Source organism: Palaemon carinicauda, chromosome 23 (genome assembly GCF_036898095.1).
Source record: "Palaemon carinicauda isolate YSFRI2023 chromosome 23, ASM3689809v2, whole genome shotgun sequence".
NCBI classification, from domain to species: domain Eukaryota; kingdom Metazoa; phylum Arthropoda; class Malacostraca; order Decapoda; family Palaemonidae; genus Palaemon; species Palaemon carinicauda.
Genome location: NC_090747.1, coordinates 67,588,433 through 67,606,413, shown reverse-complemented (window position 1 = coordinate 67,606,413; position 17,981 = coordinate 67,588,433). Strand labels below are relative to the sequence as shown.

The 17,981-nt window shown below is 42.1% G+C and overlaps 1 protein-coding gene across 2 annotated transcripts in view; it reads left to right on the top strand.

Moving 5' to 3' along the window:
- The first annotated feature begins 12,216 nt into the window (after positions 1–12,216).
- The window catches only part of Gs1l (GS1-like), a 255,445-nt gene continuing 249,680 nt past the window's right edge, over positions 12,217–17,981 (top strand). Inside the window, exon 1 of one of the 2 annotated variants that reach the window (XM_068347005.1) lies at positions 12,217–12,454. In XM_068347005.1, the coding sequence (XP_068203106.1) occupies positions 12,382–12,454 (73 nt within the window). In that variant the 5' untranslated portion in view covers positions 12,217–12,381. The remainder of the gene's footprint in view (positions 12,455–17,981) is intronic. The other variant, XM_068347006.1, reaches the window with a different exon arrangement.

The following is a 17,981-nucleotide window of genomic DNA, read 5'->3' as shown; positions in this document are numbered from 1 at the left end:
TCCTCTATTATTTCTCTATCTGTCGGGAATTTCGAACTGATCAATCAAAATTCCCGCCATTTGACTCCACCTACGTTGCGTCAAATTGGAGGGAGAGGAGAGAACTCGAGGGCGAATGAATGTGGTTCAAGACGAGAATGTTTTAGAGCAACCGCCTGGTAGGGGAGGCGCTGAGGCTAAAGAAATCGACCACTTGTAATTTAAGATTAAGAAATATAATGTCATTTTATTGTAACATGATAAAAAAATCCAATCTAGAAATTTAGGTTCAGGAAAAAATGCGGGAAAAAGGTGACGTCGGGGGTTGCAGAGGCCAGCTCTGCCTCTTTGATCCGACGTCCCCAACCACAGTAAGTCCTTAATTGTTCTCTCTCCCCCCCTAGTGTACCCAGGTCGGTTTCCATATAGATTTTGCTAGAGTTGTGTAAAATTTGTATCTGTAGATATTTAATCGATCCTTGTGCCAGGGGATCAGTGTTGTTTTGTAAAATACGTAAAAAGGTCTCGGTAAGGCGTTTATCGAGGTAACTTACTAAATGTTTAATTAATTTTGCTTAATTTTGAGTCCGGTGCGGACTTAGTTTTTTTCAGTAACGCATGTGATCATTAAGTCAAGTGTCTCTTTGTATGTCGAGTAAAGGTTTATTTTTTGTATTTCTCTCGTATTAGATGATTATTTTTATAATTAATTTGTTAAAATATAGCCGTATTCTACTTATTTCCTGAATGGTTTTGAGAGGCTAGCCTCTTCAAGGCCTTGTGATCCGCCCAGTACATCGGGCAATTTAGTAAACCGGTGAAATTTCGCCACATTTGGTCCTTCGAACCGGATCACAAGCGCTTCCCAGAGCCGGACAGGAGTAAATTAGAATATGAGCTTTTGAGGGTGGGAGAGAAGTAACAATTAAAGGTCGTCTACGTCCCGATGTGCGATCGCCCACGTGGGTCAGTTTCTTTGAGTCCCTTCCTAACGTAAAATTACCTTTCTTTCCTTGCTTTGCCAACCCCCCCCCCAAAACGTAAAGTAAAGTTAATTAAGATGGCGGTGGTCACGATCGTGCACATCGAGGCGTCGATGGGCCTAATAAACGACTTACTTAGCCAAACGCAAAGAGCTCTATTAGAGACCTACTCTGAGTCCGTTTACCAGAATTTGGTAACGGAGTTGCAGGTAGAGGTCCGACAGCTAAGAGAGCTATACAAAATCCAGTGTGTGAAACTAGAGTCTAGTATTGAAGCCCGAATCAGGCACACATTAGGTGAATCTACACGCGCTTCTACCCTACTGTATAATAGGATAGACAAAATGAAAAGCACTTCAACGGGGAATGTTGCCCTCCCCAGGTTGAAGCCGCTGCCTCTCCCCACGTTTGAAGGGGAAGTGCGAGAGTACACATCGTACCGTGAGCTCTTCACAATCCACGTGGATCGAAGAGCGGATTTAGACGAAGTGTCTAAATTTACTTATTTATTGGGGACGTTGGGCAAAGAGCCACTTAGAATCATCAAATCTCTAAGTGTAACCGCCGCGAACTATAGTGTAGCATTAGACCTATTAGATAAGCAATATGGCAACGTGCACCAGACACTCGTGATTCTGCACCGTAAATTAGCCAACATCTTTGTGCCGTCACTAAACCCAGTAGAACTCAAAAGGTTCCGTTTTGAGTTGACCATCATAATTGAACAAATCAAAAGACTGAGTACCAATGACATAGGCCAGGGCATGGTCATGAGCCTCATTAATCAAAAACTGTCAGAGGGAAAGCTCTACCGCAAAGTGGTCGAGCATTTGAGAAAATGTGACTATACGTTGGACAAGTTTTTTGAGGCAATAGACTTTATTGTGAGAATGCTAGAAGACGATGCGTTGCAGAGAGGCGACAGTCTTGAGAGTGACAAAAGACCAGACAGTAGTGTAAGACCGAAAACCCATCCCATCCACAATAATTCCTGCCCATTTTGTAGCGAACGGCACCCGCCTCACGGATGTCGCCAAGTGACTGACCTAGCTGCTAGACGTCGCATTTTGCTGAAAAGGGGTCTTTGTTTTAATTGTACGAAATCAGGTCGTCATAGCGATAAATGTCCCATTTCAAATTCCTGTAGAAACTGTAATGCTAAGCACCACACTGCAATTTGGGATGCGGGTAGACTGCAATCGATCTCTAGTCATAGTAATAGTCAAACAACGACGTCCCGCCCCGTAGTGAATGCGACGCCTCAGCAGCCCGAAACTTCCCCCCGACCACCCAAGACTAAAGTAGAGGCTAAACCATGCACAAGCGCAAAGATCGCGCAGAGGTCTGATTATTATTATTATTATTATTTGCTAAGCTACAACCCTAGCTGGAAAAGCAAAATGCTATAAGCCCAGGGGCCCCAACAGGGAAAATAGCCCAGTAAGGAAAGGAAAGAAGGAAAAATAAAATATTTTAAGAAGAGTAACATTAAAATAAATATTTCCTATATAAACTATGAAAACTTTAACAAAACAAGAGGAAGAGAAATTAAATAGAATAGTGTGCCTGATTGTACCCTCAAGCAAGAGAATTCTAACCCAAGACAGTGGAAGACCATGGTACAGAGGCTATGGCACTACACAAGACTAGAGAACAATGGTTTGATTTTGGAGTGTCCTTCTCCTAGAAGAGCTGCTTACCATAGCTAAAGAGTCTCTTCTACCCTTACTAAGAGGAAAGTAGCCACAGAACAAATACAGTGCAGTAGTTAACCCCTTGAGCGAAGAAGAATTGTTTAGTAACCTCAGTGTTGTCAGGTGTGTGAGGACAGAGGAGAATCTGTTAAGAATAGGCCAGACTATTCGGCGTATGTGTAGGCAAAGAGAAAGAACCGTAACCAAAGAGAAGGATCCAACGTAGTACTGTCTGGCCAGTCAAAGGACCCCATAACTCTCTGGCGGTAGTATTTCAACGGGCGGCTGGTGTGGACCTCCCATGCACTATCTTGCCAACAGCCATGGCAGGTATTCAACAAAAGCAAGGTAGTAAGCGAGTCCGCCTATTTCTCGACTCAGGAAGCCAGAGGAGCTTCATCTCAGCAAAAATTGCCCGTCAATTAGGCCTACCGGTGGTAGGACGAGTATCTTTAAATATAGCTCCGTTTGGTTCCGAGGAGATAAGCGGACAATACGATGTAGTAAGTTGCAGGGTTGAAATGGGGAAAAGAATCGTGCATATGAAGTTAGTGGCACACGAACACGTGGACGTCCCGATACATAACGCGGGTTATGTAAAGGTCAGACAGCATCTGTTGAGCAAGGGATCCACGTTAGCCGATCCAGCAAACCAATCAGATACCATGAAAAACGTACACATATTAGTAGGGGCTGATTATTTTAGCTATTTTATTATAGGTGTTGAAAAAGTAGATGGGATAAATCTTTTCTTGACTCATAATGGTATGTCCCCATACGGGAAGGTGCCACAGTGGCTATTCCAAGGGGAAAAGGTCGAACAAGTAAGAACGTTGAGAGTGTGCAGAATCACGAACGAGCCATACCTGTGTGACGTAGACGAGTGGTGGCGTTTAGACCGTGTTGGCATCGCCCCATCTGAGCAATACACTGTTCGCGAGGCCGAGGCCATGCGAAAGGTATCACAAAGCGTTGTGAGGAAACCTGAGGGATATCAGGTTAGCCTACCATTTGGGTCGGATGCTAGGCCAGAAACAAATTATCGTAACGCTGTGGCGCAGTTAGAGTCGTTACAGACCAAATTCAGAAAGGATAGGAAATATTTTAAACAATATCAGGGAGTGATAGACAAATATATCGAAGCAGGTTTTATATCTGAGGTGAAAAATCCCATAGTGGAAGGTTATTACATGCCGCACTTTGGAGTCAGGAAAGACAGCCGTACCACCCCTCTTAGAATTGTGTTCAATGCCTCAGCAAAGTCAAAGGGTTGTAAGTCATTGAATGAATGTCTCTTACCTGGGCCCAATTTGGTAGAGGTAGCATATAGTTTAATCATAAGGTTTAGGTTGAACCGATATGCCATGTTAGCCGACATAAGTAAAGCATTCCATCGTGTTTTGTTAGATCCTCGTGATGCCAAATACACACGATTTCTGTGGCGCGAGGCAGCTGGTCGAGCGCTTACCTTCGCCTTTAGAGTTGTGGTGTTCGGCATCACAGCTAGTCCATTTTTGCTACAACAGATATTAAATTGTCATTTTAAAGAGGAAGGCCGGCCAGATTTAGTAAAATCTTTTTATGTCGATAACTATCTGGCCACATTTGAGGATTTAGAACATATGAGGCAAGAGCATGAGTCTGTTAATAACATCTTAAAAGGGGCGGGTATGCCCTTGGAAGGATGGGCAAGCAATCACTTGGCCTTCGATAGTGAGAAACAGTGGAGTGAGCCTGTGAGTGTGAACGTGCTCGGGCTGCGATGGGCCCGGGACGTGGACAGATTGTGTGTGAAAGAAAGTAAGAAGATCTGTGAGTTAGGGGAGGGATGGGTGCCTATGAAGCGTAGGGTACTTTCCCTGTTAGTCTCCATTTACGATCCGATAGGTTTGATAAGCCCATTACAGTGGAACCTCTACATCCGAACGTATCTACATCCGAATTTTCCAACATCCGAAGTAAAATTCGAGCAAATTTTTTACTATACACCCGAATTTTATTTCGACACACGAAGTAAACATTACGCCATTGAGCGTCGAGTGCTCAGTTCTCTGTTCTTGTGTGTATCATGTGGTTGTCCTCTGTTTGGTCTGTTATTAACAGTGCTTATTTTCTTCCTTTTCTCACATTTCCTTTTTGATTTTACCTATAATCATGGTGCCTAAGAAGCTAAGTTTCAGTACAGGAAGAAGGCAATTCTTTCATTAGAATTGAAGCAAGAAATTATAGAAAAACATGAGAGCAGTGTGCATGTGAGTGATACTGTATGGCTAAACAATATGGCCGGAATAGGCCTATGATCTCGAGGATCATCAAGCTGAAGGCAGCCATTAAAGCAAATAACCATCGAAGGGAATCACCATTATTACAAGACATCTTAGCAATACCCTGGAAGAGATAGAACGCCTTTTGTTGATAGGGATAAAGGACAAAGAGATTGTTGCCAACGATCATTTGTGAGAAGGGCCAGCGTGATGAACAGAAAGAAAGAAAAAAGTGAAGCAAAGAAAACCAAGATTGCATTAACAAGCTCTTTTAAATAAGACGTCTCTCTTTTTCTGTTTCTCTCTAAACATAGCATTAACATGTTCTTTAAATAAAATCTCTCTCTCTCTCTCTCTCTCTCTCTCTCTCTCTCTCGTTCTTCTTCGCTGTTATAGTGTTAGATACGTCTACGTCTATTATTTTTTTTCCGAGAGAGAGAGAGAGAGAGAGAGAGAGAGAGAGAGAGAGAGAGAGAGAGAGATTAAACAAAAATGTGTTTAGAGTACATATGATTTTTACCTGCGTTAACGAGTTGAAAAACAATTAAATGAAACTAAGAAAGTTATAACAGCTAATCTGAATTCCTTTATTAACTAAAACAAATATTGATACAAACACACTCATGTGCGTATGCACAAACACACACACACAGGTGCAAGAATTTTGTTACGCAGTAAGAGAGACGGTCAGGGAGGAGGTAGAGATGGTGACTGCGATAACATACCGTAACTCGTCACTGAAAGTGATGAAAATAAAAAATCAAAAGAAAAAAATGTAAAAAATATGAAATATAAAAATAAAATAAAAAAATAAATAAGCTTAATTAGATTAAAATTTCCGTAGTGTAAGTTACGGTATGTTATCGCAGTCACCATCTCTACCTCCTCACCGATCGTGTCTCCTTGTGCGTGTGTGTGTGTGTTTGCGCATACGCACACGAAGTGTGTTTGTATCAATATTTGTTTTAGTTAATAAAGGAATTCAGATTCACTGATATTATTTTTTTAGTTACATTTAACTGTCTTTCAACTCGTTAACGCTGTTAAAAATCGTATGTACACAACACATTTTTGTTTAATCTCTCTCTCTCTCTCTCTCTCTCTCTCTCTCTCTCAAAAAAAAAAAAAAATTAATAGGCGTCTCTAACACTAACAGTGAAGAAGAACAAGAGAGAGAGAGAGAGAGAGAGAGAGAGAGAGAGAGAGAGAGAGAGAGAGAGAGAGAGAGAGAGAGAGAGTATTTATTTAAAGAACATGTTAACACCATGTCTACCTTCTCGCCGATCGTCCGTCACCTCCTGGGTAGCAAATCCTACACCTGCGTTGGCCTGTCTCTAAGGTAAAGTGGCAATAAAACACATTTTTTATTCATTATTTCTTTATAATTATCTTTTTTACATGCTTCTTTCATATTATGCAGTTATGTTATTGTTATGTGTAATTATGTGTAGCCATTTATTAAGGATTTATTATGGGTTTTTAGGCTGAGGAACGAATTAAATGAATTACCATGTATTCTTATGGGAAAATTCGTTTCGACATCCGAACATTTTCTACATCCGAAGTTGGTTCTGGAACGGATTAAATTCGTATGTAGAGGTTCCACTGTATTTGTAAAGGGAAAACTTTTCCTCCAACAACTATGGGAGGATAATGTAGGTTGGGATGACGTGTTAGGAGAAGAAAAGGCTAAACAGGCAAGTGAATTGTTGAATGATTTGAAAGCGGTGAGCGACATCACCTTTCAGAGATCGATAGGCAAAAGGGGTTTAGAACTCCATGTGTTCACCGATGCCGGCAGTAAGGCATATGGAACAGTGGCATATACCAGGGACGATTGCAAACGGGTAAGTTTGATTACAAGCAAAATGAGGATCACTCCGAAAGGGATGAGCAAACTGACGATCCCCAAGCTAGAGCTGCTGGCCTTGTTGTTAGGCAGCAGATTAGCAAGAACTCTCAAGGAACTGATCGAGCCACGAGAAATAGTAATGTGGACTGACAGCAAGGTAACGTTGGCATGGGTAGCATCTCCCGATGCCAGGTCTCATAAAAATGTGTTTGTTTCTAACAGAGTGGCGGAGATTGTTTTTATTCAGCAGGTTTGTAGCTTCAGTCTGAACCATGTCCCTAGTCATCAGAACCCTGCCGATATCCTATCCAGAGGTGCAACCACTCGACAATTGCAAGTTAACTCCCTGTGGAGGAACGGTCCAGAATTCCTCAGGACCACGGGAAAGCCTGTTCCTTGCAAGGAGGAAGATCCGCTACATCAAACTCACGTAGTAGTGGTGGTACAAGAGTTAAGGGAGGAGATGTGTCCTACCCCCCCAGGCGAGATTTGGGACATCCTGAAAAGGGAAGTAGGGTTCCAATTCTTGTTGAGAGTAGTCAGACTAATTTTAAAGTTTACAAAAATAGAACGGAATCTGTTCAGTATTGTTGTTCTGGTAGAGCAGAAACATTTGCCTTCAGTTTATGCATACTTGGAGGGCGGAGTCAGACCCCCTCGTAAAGTTGTCAATTTTGTAAGACAGTTGAATTTAGTAATGAAAGATAGACTCATTTGTACTAGAGGACGAGTGTCCAAGTTAGAAGAAATTAATCAGTTAATTCTCTTGCCAGCCAAAGGGCGCTTAGTTAGGGTTTATTTAAGATATTTACACCGTTTGCATTTACATTGTGGTGTGAATACTCTAATGGGTATCTTTCGACAGAAATGTTGGGCGGCGGGTCTGCGTTCTATTGCCAAGCGGGTGGTAAAGGAATGTATGGAGTGTTGGCGTGCCTTCCAGTCTTCGTCGAAACAGCCACCACCACCCCCCCTGCCGAAGGAAAGAACAACCCTCGAGAAACCCTTTACAGCAGTTGGAGTGGACCACACAGCAGCCATACAAACTGAAACGCAGCCAGGGTACATCCTGATAGTAACGTGCATGGCCAGTAGGGCCGTGTATCTCGACTTCTGTCTCTCCTTGGAAGCAGAAGAAGAATTCGTCTTGGCTTTAAGGCGATTCTGCGCAATGCATGGCGCCCCCCAATACATCACCTCTGATAATCACCAGACGTTCAAAACCGCCAGCCACCTCCTGCAGGGACTCTACGAAGAGTATGAAGTCCAGCAGTTCCTGAGGAGAACGGGAATACAATGGAGGTTTCAGACTCCCAGAGCACCTTGGAAGGGTGGATTCTTCGAGCGGCTGATAGGGGTGACGAAGCGAACCCTCCAGATAGCCCTAGGCCAAAAGTATCTACAGAACGCCCATGTATTGACACTGGTGAAAGAAGCAGAGGCCGTAGTGAATAATCGCCCGCTTATGTGCAGCGGCGACGGATGCGAGGATGAAGTCCTCACCCCTTCCCATTTGTTAAGAGGACACCCAGTCCTCCTCATGGCACCGCTCTTACCGGACGAGCACCTCAACACGACCTTCACCTCCCGGAGGCTACGTGATCGTTATTTGAAACTAACAGACTCTTTGAAGGCGTTCCGCGAGAGGTGGAGAAAGGAATATTTGAGTGCCCTGAGAGCCCGACACGGCTGTCAGTCCGGGGAACCCTCCAAGCTGCACCCTGGAGACATCGTGTTGGTAAGACAAGAACATCAAAGAAGAGCTACGTGGCCCCTTGGACGTGTTGTAGAAACGTATCCGGACGACGACGGCGTCGTGCGTTCAGCCAAAGTGTTGTTTGAGGGAGTCGAGTCACAGCGAGCTGTTAGCCATCTGGTTCCCCTGGAAATTACCCCCTCTGTGGAGGATGATGGAGACGGAGACGACGATAGAAAAGAGGGTGTGTACAGTTCGACAGACGGAATGCCAGGGATCGTGGAGACGTCTGGGGACAACCAGGAAATGGCTCCAGCTGCGACATCCCAACAACTGGCCACCGAGACCTTCGACAGTGACACTCATGACGAGAACAATACGTTCAGTGCGAACAGTGAAGGTGAAAAGGAATCTAAGCAGACGAACGTTAAAAAACGTTCTGCGCGCCCACTGAGAAGGGCGGCTGCGAAGCAACGAGAAATGATGGATCGTCTGCTAAAGGGTGACAGTCTATGAAATGTAGCTGCAAACAGTAAGTGAGAGAGGGAGGTGTCTCCCTGGTAGGTAGGGAGGGTGAAGTGAGAAAGTTTGTAAGTGGCATGAATCCACGGAGATTGGAAGTGCGTAGGGCGTGGAGAACGGGGACGGGATGGTCTCTCGTGCGTACAGACCGAGCGTTGCACAGAACCAGCCCCCTCCCTCTTGTACTCCATCAAGTAATAGCCTGTATGTAGCAGCGCTATATAAGTATCGATTAATGTGAGTAAAGGCAGACTGAACTTGGTATTGTGTGAATACGTTTCAATTGCTATTTTCTGATTGTCTTAGGCCCATTGCCTAATTGCCTCTGCATTTGAATTGTTATGTATGCATTCTCATTGCTATTTCTTGGTTTGTTTTAGGCCCATTGCCTACTTGCTTTGCCATTTGAATTCTGTAATATGTATGTGTACATTACCGCTGATTTCTGATGTTCCATTTGATTCCTTGTATGTATTATACACGAGTACATTTCAATTGCTAGGCCCATTGCCTAATTTGAGCTGTTGTATGGGTGCATGTAGATTATTAATTTGTGTACACCTGTAAGAGTTTATTGCCCTGGGGTAACATTGCTCTGTGTTGTACATTATGCCTACTCTGTTCGAGTCGTTGCGGAGCGCTACGCAGCGAGCCTAACAGAGTCTCGGAGTAAGTCACTCCCCCCACCCCGAGTCCAGCCTTGTCCAATTGACCGACGTTTCATCGCTCCTTATTTTAGGGCGTGGAGGATGTCGTGTATTTTTTAAATCAGGTATGCCGACCACGTGAGTTGCCTCGACTGAGAACACAAGATATTATCTTACCTTATTTCAATTTTGTCCCGACTTTGAGTTATTGCTTGAATTACTCGTTACTTCACTCTCAGTTTGACTTTCACAATTTACACTATTTCACGTTAATTTCTTACTAATTATCTTATTTTGCAGAGCACTAAACAACACAGGCACAACACAAGCAGGCACGGGTAACCTATTGTGGTCAGTTTGGACTTCTTAAATTCTTTTTAAACCAACTGGTTCTGGTTCAGTGGTGAGGTATAGTCTTTGCAACGGCGCCTCCAAAGTTTATCTTCTTATACTGCTTTGTCTTTTCCTCCGCATCGGGTTTAATGCTTTTTTTTCTTTTCTATATTAGTTTCGCTAAATAAAAATAATCCTACTATTTTCTTTAGGTCTTCCTAGTATGGTTGTTATAGCTCAATTACGTCATTCCTTTCTTTTCTATATTCCTGGTAAAACAACAACAAAATTTATTAAATCTTCCCCATTTTCACAAAGATTGCAGTTTATATTCCCTCCATTGTGTCTATTTACAATGTTTAGTTTTAATGTATTAGTTCTTGCTCTAAACATATCACTGAAGCAAATGTATTGTCATGAAATAACTCTTCTTTAATTTCTTTCTTCCACGCTCTATATATTTCTAAGCTCACTCTACTTTCTATTTCTTCTTTCCACTTTTCAGATCCCACTTTCTGGTTTCCGATTCTATTTCTGTCTTGTTCATTCTTCTTATATGTCTTATGTCTATACTTGATTCTTCTAAGTACTTTGCTGGTTGTTTCCACCATCTTCCTTCTTTTTCTTGAATATCCAAGATAATTGCTTTCAGCAGTTCCTTCTTCCCATTCAGGGTATGATTTAAGTGCTGCAGTTTCCCATCCATCACCCTTGCTTTCACAGAAGAGTAGTATTAGCTTTGCTTTTAGTAGCACCTAAAATCTTCTTGTATACCCCATTTTCTATTCTTTGTAGTTTCTCTATTTCAGTTTCTGTTATATTTATAATGTTCGATACAAAATAGTTGGTAAAACAATACCTCTCCTGAACGTTTTGTCCTATTATTACTTTATTGCAACTTTTCTTTATAATTGAATATGTTAAACTAACTATTTTTGTGCTTTTTCTATCATTGCCATTTTCTGAGTTGTATATATGTTCCTATTACTGTCTAGCTCTATTCCTAAGTATGTTATACCTTCTACTACTTTGATTACCTCTATGTGATCTGGCCTTTTTTTCGTGTTGTAAATAGTAATATTACTCTTTTCTTTATTAATTTCTAACCCACATGTTTTACTAGTTTCTAATAATAGTTGAATGTTACGCTTTGCATTATGTATATCCTCCGCAATCACTAAGGCACTATCTGCCAAAAAAAAAAATGATTCTATCTCCATTACATGATTTCTGAAACCGTTTCCTTCCTCTTCAGACTGGGCTCTTCTATTTTCTTCATGACAATATACGTAATTAGTTTAAAAAGTGCAGCTGATCCTGTGCAATCCTGTTTTATTCCATTCGTAATCTCCATTTCTTGTTCTATACCTTCTCCTAAGTCAATGCCCGTAGTATCTCCTTGATAAATATTTGCAATTACACTTATGATTTTGGTGTTCATTCTATATTCTTTTAAAACTTCTATCTTGGTTTTTACTGCTCACTGCGCAAACTAATTTTGCGGGCACTCTATCATATAATAGATGGGTGTAAAGCCTCTTATCTTACACTTAATATCATAATTGAGTTCCTTTTCATGTACCATAATTTTTTCTTAAACGAAAATCTTAATCTTTAATTTTATTCCATCGAGATAATGCATTGCTATCATCAATTTTGGCAACCTATTGTGGTAAGTTTGGTATTTTTAAATTCTTCTTTCAATTCTAATACATCGCCCTACTAAGTTATACAACCAGATCCCTGCTGGGATTTTGAAATCTACCTGTCCTACGCTAATATCCTGTTGCATTAATTGTCCTATTTTTGGGTATGAAAATAAATGATCTGTATTATCTTCTTCTTTGCATAAGTCACACATACATCATCTGTGTATTTCCCCTTGAAATTTACTTTTAATTTTAGCATATTTAACCTTGCTCTCATTGCAAGGATTGCTTTATTCCAATTTCTCTGATATAAGGCTGTGCGCTATTTCATTCTTCTTTTTTTTCAACAGTTTCCACTACCTTTCACATAATTATTTTCTTAATTGTTTATTTCTATTTCTTCCATTTCCATTCCATATTTACAACAGCGTTGAAGATTTTCCTTTGCAACGGCACGTTAGGTTCTCAATTTTTTTCTCACTAATTTTGATATCTTACTATTTTTTTTTAGATTTTCCACGAAATTATAATATATGATTTTTTCCTATTCAATATATTCAATGATTAAAGGAAAAGTATTAAACAAACTTCTTTACCAAACGTCTCCAGTGCCACTGGTCTCCATAAACAGTTGGGACGTCGTAACTTTGGTACTCGATCGGAACTCTAAAGTCGGTCATTAAATAGGTTTAGCAACTTCGGTTATATAATCTTTTGTTAAATTGTGCTGCCGTAGATTTGGAAGTGCTACTTGTCTGCATTATGTCGAATATAGACACGTCTAAGTTCAAACCTGTTACTCATGTCATATTTGACTTGGATGGCCTCCTTTTGGGTAATGTATTACTTTCATGTCCTACCATAGAATTACCCGATTTTGAGATAAATTTAGAATAGAATCTCCGGTGACTCACTGGCTCAGTGTAAAGCTATTGTGTGAATAACTATGTGAACTATATTTTATCAAATATAAATTTTTATAAAAGGTTTGGTTAAACTTGGCTGGTTTATTTTTAGAGAAATCCTACCATAGCTTAGTGTCCTTTTCATTTTCTAACATGAATGACCTCACTGCCTAGGAGGTGCCCATATTTCTAGGGAAGGTATGGTTCCTCTTTTGATCTGAGCAAAGCTAAAGTGTATAATGACATTATTTTACCTGTGCACCGTGTAAATAGTCTTCAATGTTTGATGAGTAGGAACACAAGGTCCTATGACATTTCTAAGTTTGTGTATGGGCAAGGTCATGAGGTCACTGGCCTGGTTTTGGGAAGTGCTTAGTCACAATGTGCACAGGTGCCGACACGTCGGTAAAGAATTAATGAGTGATTTTAGGCAGAAGCTATCTTTCTAACATTAGAAATATTGGTTATTTTAACTATTATCCTCAAAATCATAAAAAATTCCTTAGAATGTGGTAAAGGGTGACCAACACCTGCATATATTATGATCCTGGTATTAATATCCTCTTAACCCTGCAGTTACCCAATTTCTTTCTTATATATGACTTGTTGTAAACTAACAGTTTTTTTCAGTTTCCTTTACCATCATGATCTGGTCGGCATTTTCAATTTCAGATGTATTTTCATGCCTGAAAAATGACAAGTATATAATGGTAGTTTGTATTTTTCTTAACTATACAAACCTGTGTCTTTTAATAGGAGTATGACTTCATTAAAGCTGGAATGACCATTTAGGCTAAACTTTTAGTGAGGTCGCAGTAGTAACTGGTGGGCGGGGGACCTACCCTCCAGGTAGAGTAATCTTCATCTTGACCTTAACTTTTGATTTACAGGATAATTGAGGCTTGCAATATAACTGAAAGGACTTAGGTTTGTATAGTTAGAAAAATACAAACAACTATCGAATACTTTTGATTTTTAAGGCTTGAAAATACATCTGCAAACTATTTTCCTTTAATTGGAGACATCCTTTAGAGGGCATGATATCATTATAATTAGCAAGGGAAATGTCAATGCACTTTGGTCTTGTAGGAGAGCAAAAGTAATGATTCTTGTCAACCTCCTAATAATCTGGGCAGGAAGATGTCGCAGGTATTAGGTTAGGTCCCTACCAAGGGACTGGTAACAGACTGGAAAATATGTGGGTTGGTATGAAACAAATATGTGTAAGGGAAATAGAGGAATTGGTGGGAAGAAACAGTACACATGGTGTGTCAAAAGGAGAAAAGTGGTGGTGGAAGAGAAAGGTGCCAGAGTCGGTTAAAAGAAAATTGTAGGCATCAAAGGACTGAAAAGTGAAGCATGCACAGGGTGCAGAGGAACAGTAGAGACAAGAGGAAAAAGATTGTGGGAGGAAATAGTTATAGCAACTGAATGAAAGGATAGGAACAAGAGAAGGAGAAAAGAATATACAGTATATATGTAAGATTTCAAATGAAATGGCAAAGACAGGCTTTGGAGCAACTGGGAGTTATCAAGGATAGAGATAGAAATATATTATATAGGGATGAAGACATTAATAGGAGATGGAGAAAGTATTTTGAACTACCCCTGTATTGAATAATAAAAATGAGGGGAGCTGGGTGAAGCACATAGGGTGAAACGGCCAGTGATGACGATACGAAATTCAGAAGTGAAACTGGCGTTTTGTAAAATTAAGAGTGGTAAAGCACCAGGTACATCAGAGTTTCAAATTGAAGTGGTCAAAATACTAGCTTCAGAGGGGAGAGAATGGATGCTGGATTTATTAAGAGCATATGGGAAGAGGAAATAATGCTTAAAGACTGGGTAGAGAGTCTAATGGTATCTATATGTGGTAGCTACAGTACAGCGGAATTAATCTAACAGAGCATCGTTTGAAAAACTGTTAATGATAGGAGGAGACCTAAATGGTCATGTAGCGAGAAATAGTCCCTGGAAAGAATACGTAGAGGATTGGCTTTGGGAGATTGAAATCAATATGGTGAAAGGGTTATGAGGCACCGTTGCAAAGGCTATGCCTCACCCCTGAACCTGAACCTGCCGTAGCCTCTGATATGGCAGTAATCAACACTTTCTTCGAAAAACAGCCAAAATATCTTACAACGTATAAAAGTGGTGGGCAAGAATTCCAAATTGATTTTGTATTATGTAGAAGGGTGCATTTTAAAGAGATAAGAAACTGTAAGATATTCCCAGAAGCTGTGACCCCCCAATCGTACACTCTTGACAGTATAGACTAGGATAGGAAGAGAACACTAAGAGGTAGACAAGAGATGATTCTGAAGATAAAATGGTGAAGCTGAAAGAACCAGAAGGTTGGGATAGATTCATAGAGGGTTTTAGTCCAGCTTGGCACCTGGGATTATGAGGATGTGGATGAGTGGTGGGAACGGAACAGCAGCGTCTGAAAAGAGTTGGCAAAGAAGTTTTAGGAATGTCTACAGGAAAAGGGCCAAGAGACAAAAGAAATTTGGTGGTGGAATAATTATGTACAAGAGAAAATCAAGATGAAGAGAAATGCAAAGAAAAGGTATGATGAAACAGGCATGGAAGAAGATAAGGAGAAAAGTAGATTAGCAAAGAAAGAAGCAAAAGTGGCGTTGGCACATTCAAAACAAGTATTGGAAAATATATATGAAGTTGTTCCATAATTGGAATACAAACCTACACTATTTATTAGGGGTTATTACTTCTAGTGAAGCTCCCACTCATGCACCGGTGATTTAGCTCACTTTGCTTTTGGCTCAGATGATGTACGGTCGCTGCCGTTCTTCATCCTTCGCCTATTTGGACAGTCATTTAATGCTTTTGATTGTGCCTTTTCTTTCTCTAGTGTGTGTGTGTTGACTTCTGCGACTATACGTACTTGCCTTGAACTCGAAGGTCGGCCCTGCGTAACCTTCATGTCGACCTTGGACACCATTTGCCACACCCTTTGTCCCGCCTACAGAGGTCAATGGTGTAATAGTGGTAACAGGTGTAGTGAGTGTCGGGAGTGGTCTGCCTCCCAGTGGGAAAGGTTTGGGCTATGGCGGAGGAAGAAATCAAAGCTGGATATTTCTCCTTCGAAGGTTTCTTCGAAAGGGGAAAAAATATAATTGTTCCGTAACCGAAATACAAACCACGCTATTTACATTAGGTTTACCTTTTAGCGTAGCTGAAATGGCGAGCCATTAGAATTTAACGAGGGTGTATTACCCCCGCGCTAGTTAGCGGGGGGTTAGGGGAGTGGTTGCTAGCTACCCCTCCCCCCCCCTCACACACCGTGAATGCTCCACTTTCACTTTTGGCTCGGACATGGACAAACGTCTCTGTCTTTGTCCTCGCTTGGCAGCCATTGTTTGTTTTGTCTTTATTTATTCACTTACTTTTCTTTTATTCAATATATATGTAAGCATTTTCTCATGTTCATGTATATATTTGAGTATAGAAATCAGTAAGTTTCCTTTTCAGAGTTTGTGCTTGTGTGTGTAGTGTACGATATCTCCGTTAGGCCACCATGGTGTAATTTCATGGGTCGCGATCGAGTTTGACTTCGGTCTTTCTCTCTCTCTTGAGGTCGTTCACCCTTTTACTACGTTACTTACACGCCTTTGTAGCTTCCTTCCCGTGTGGGGGGGGGGGGGGTTGCTACGCCGTACGTTTTGTCTCAATTAGTTTATGAATCTAATTGTATTTGTTGATTCTTCAGCTTTGTAGAACGATTCCTTTCGGGGTTTTCGTTCTTTCTTTAGTATTCATTCGTTTTTAGATTACTTAATTACATGATTACATAGTTACATAATTATAATTGTTATAATTCTGTATTGGTTACAGCTCTCCTTCCGTGAGTGTAAGTGGTTGTGAGGGCACGTGCCTGTTGTGTAATTCTTGTGTTCCTTTCCCTCGGGATTCCTCTTCGGAGCCTTCCCGGGGGAATGAATGTTAACTAATGATTTTGTTTTATTTTTTTACAGTTACCGATCTAGTTCGTTTCTGTATTGTGACAACGGAGTGAGCTGTCTTGTTGAGGCCTGGGGTTTCGGCTGTTGCTGCCTCCCCTATAGATCTTCGTCAAGGGCGTGTCTCCTTCTTCTGGAAGCACTCCCGTGACGATTGACAGCTCTCCAGTTCATTTTAGAACACTCAGGAGGCTCGCCTCCTTGGGTGGGTAACTTTCCTTCCGAGGGAAGTTTTTCCTGTCCAGGGTTGAGTTTTTCCTCCTTTGGGGGGTTCTTCTCTTGCCTTTTTTTCTGTGCGACTATGCTCTTGGTGCTGAGCGGTCGCACCTGCATTTACGCTCAAGGGGCTGGGCAACTGCAGGAGCCCCTCTTCGGAGGATTGCTCCTTTTAGGTCACTGGCTGACCCGTCTCTTCTACGAAGTGTTTCTCTTTCGTTCGCGAGAGAGTACACTCATAGAGACACCTCTTTGGAGGACTCTTCTGCTGTTGTTGCTGTTGGCCTCCTTCGCCGTAAGGCTCACCGTCCGCTACGTCGTAAGGGCCTCCCTTCTCCCTATAAGGGTGCTAAGAGGCGCCTTTTTGAATCTCCGTATGCAGCCTACAACTCCTTCTTCTTGATCTTCGCCCCTGGTGCAGATGGACAGCAGTCTGACCTCGTCTTCCGACGGGCAACGGTCTTCCCGACGGACAACGGTCTTCCGACGGACAACGGTCTTCCGACGGACATTGGTCTCCCGACGGACAGACAACGGTCTTCCGACGGACATCAGTCTCCCGACGGACAACGATCCCTTCTGGGCAAAGGGTTGCCTCCCACGGGGGTTCTTCCCTTGCGTGTCAGGGTTCCCCTGCGCGCCCTTCTGCTCTCCTGCTCCTGCTCAGTGTTAGCGCACAGGCGCTCTCCTGCTCATCAGCGCTTTCCTGATCGCTAGCGCTCTCCTGTTCGCCAGCGCTCTCCTGTTCGTCAGCGCTCTCATGATGATCATCTCTGCTGTTCCTGTTGATTCCTGTTAAGCGCCCTGTGCGCCCTCGTTCGCCCTCGCGATCTAGAACTTCGGTTCAGGTCTTGGACAAGGCCTCTTCTTCTACGCACAGGCTTCCACGCGTTGCCTTCTGCTCGCCAGCGATCTCCTACGCGTCAACGATCGCCATCGATCTGCCACGAGTGTCAGTTTCTCTGGACACCATCAGTAGCGATCTAGCGCTCACCTGCTGTGGACCACGATCCCCGGTAGCTGAGTCTTGCTGTAGATCTTCCTCCTGCTCGCCAGCGCTCACCTTTACTTCTGTCCTTCTGTGCGCCAGCTTTCTTCGATCGCCAGCGCACATCTGCGCGCCCTTTTCTGCCACACACCAATGGGCGCCAACGGTTTTTTCTGACCGTCTAGGATCGCATGATTAACAGCTTGCTTCAGCGCTCACCTTCCTGATGCACCTGCGCGCCTTCTGTTAGCGCGATGCGCGCTAACCATCACT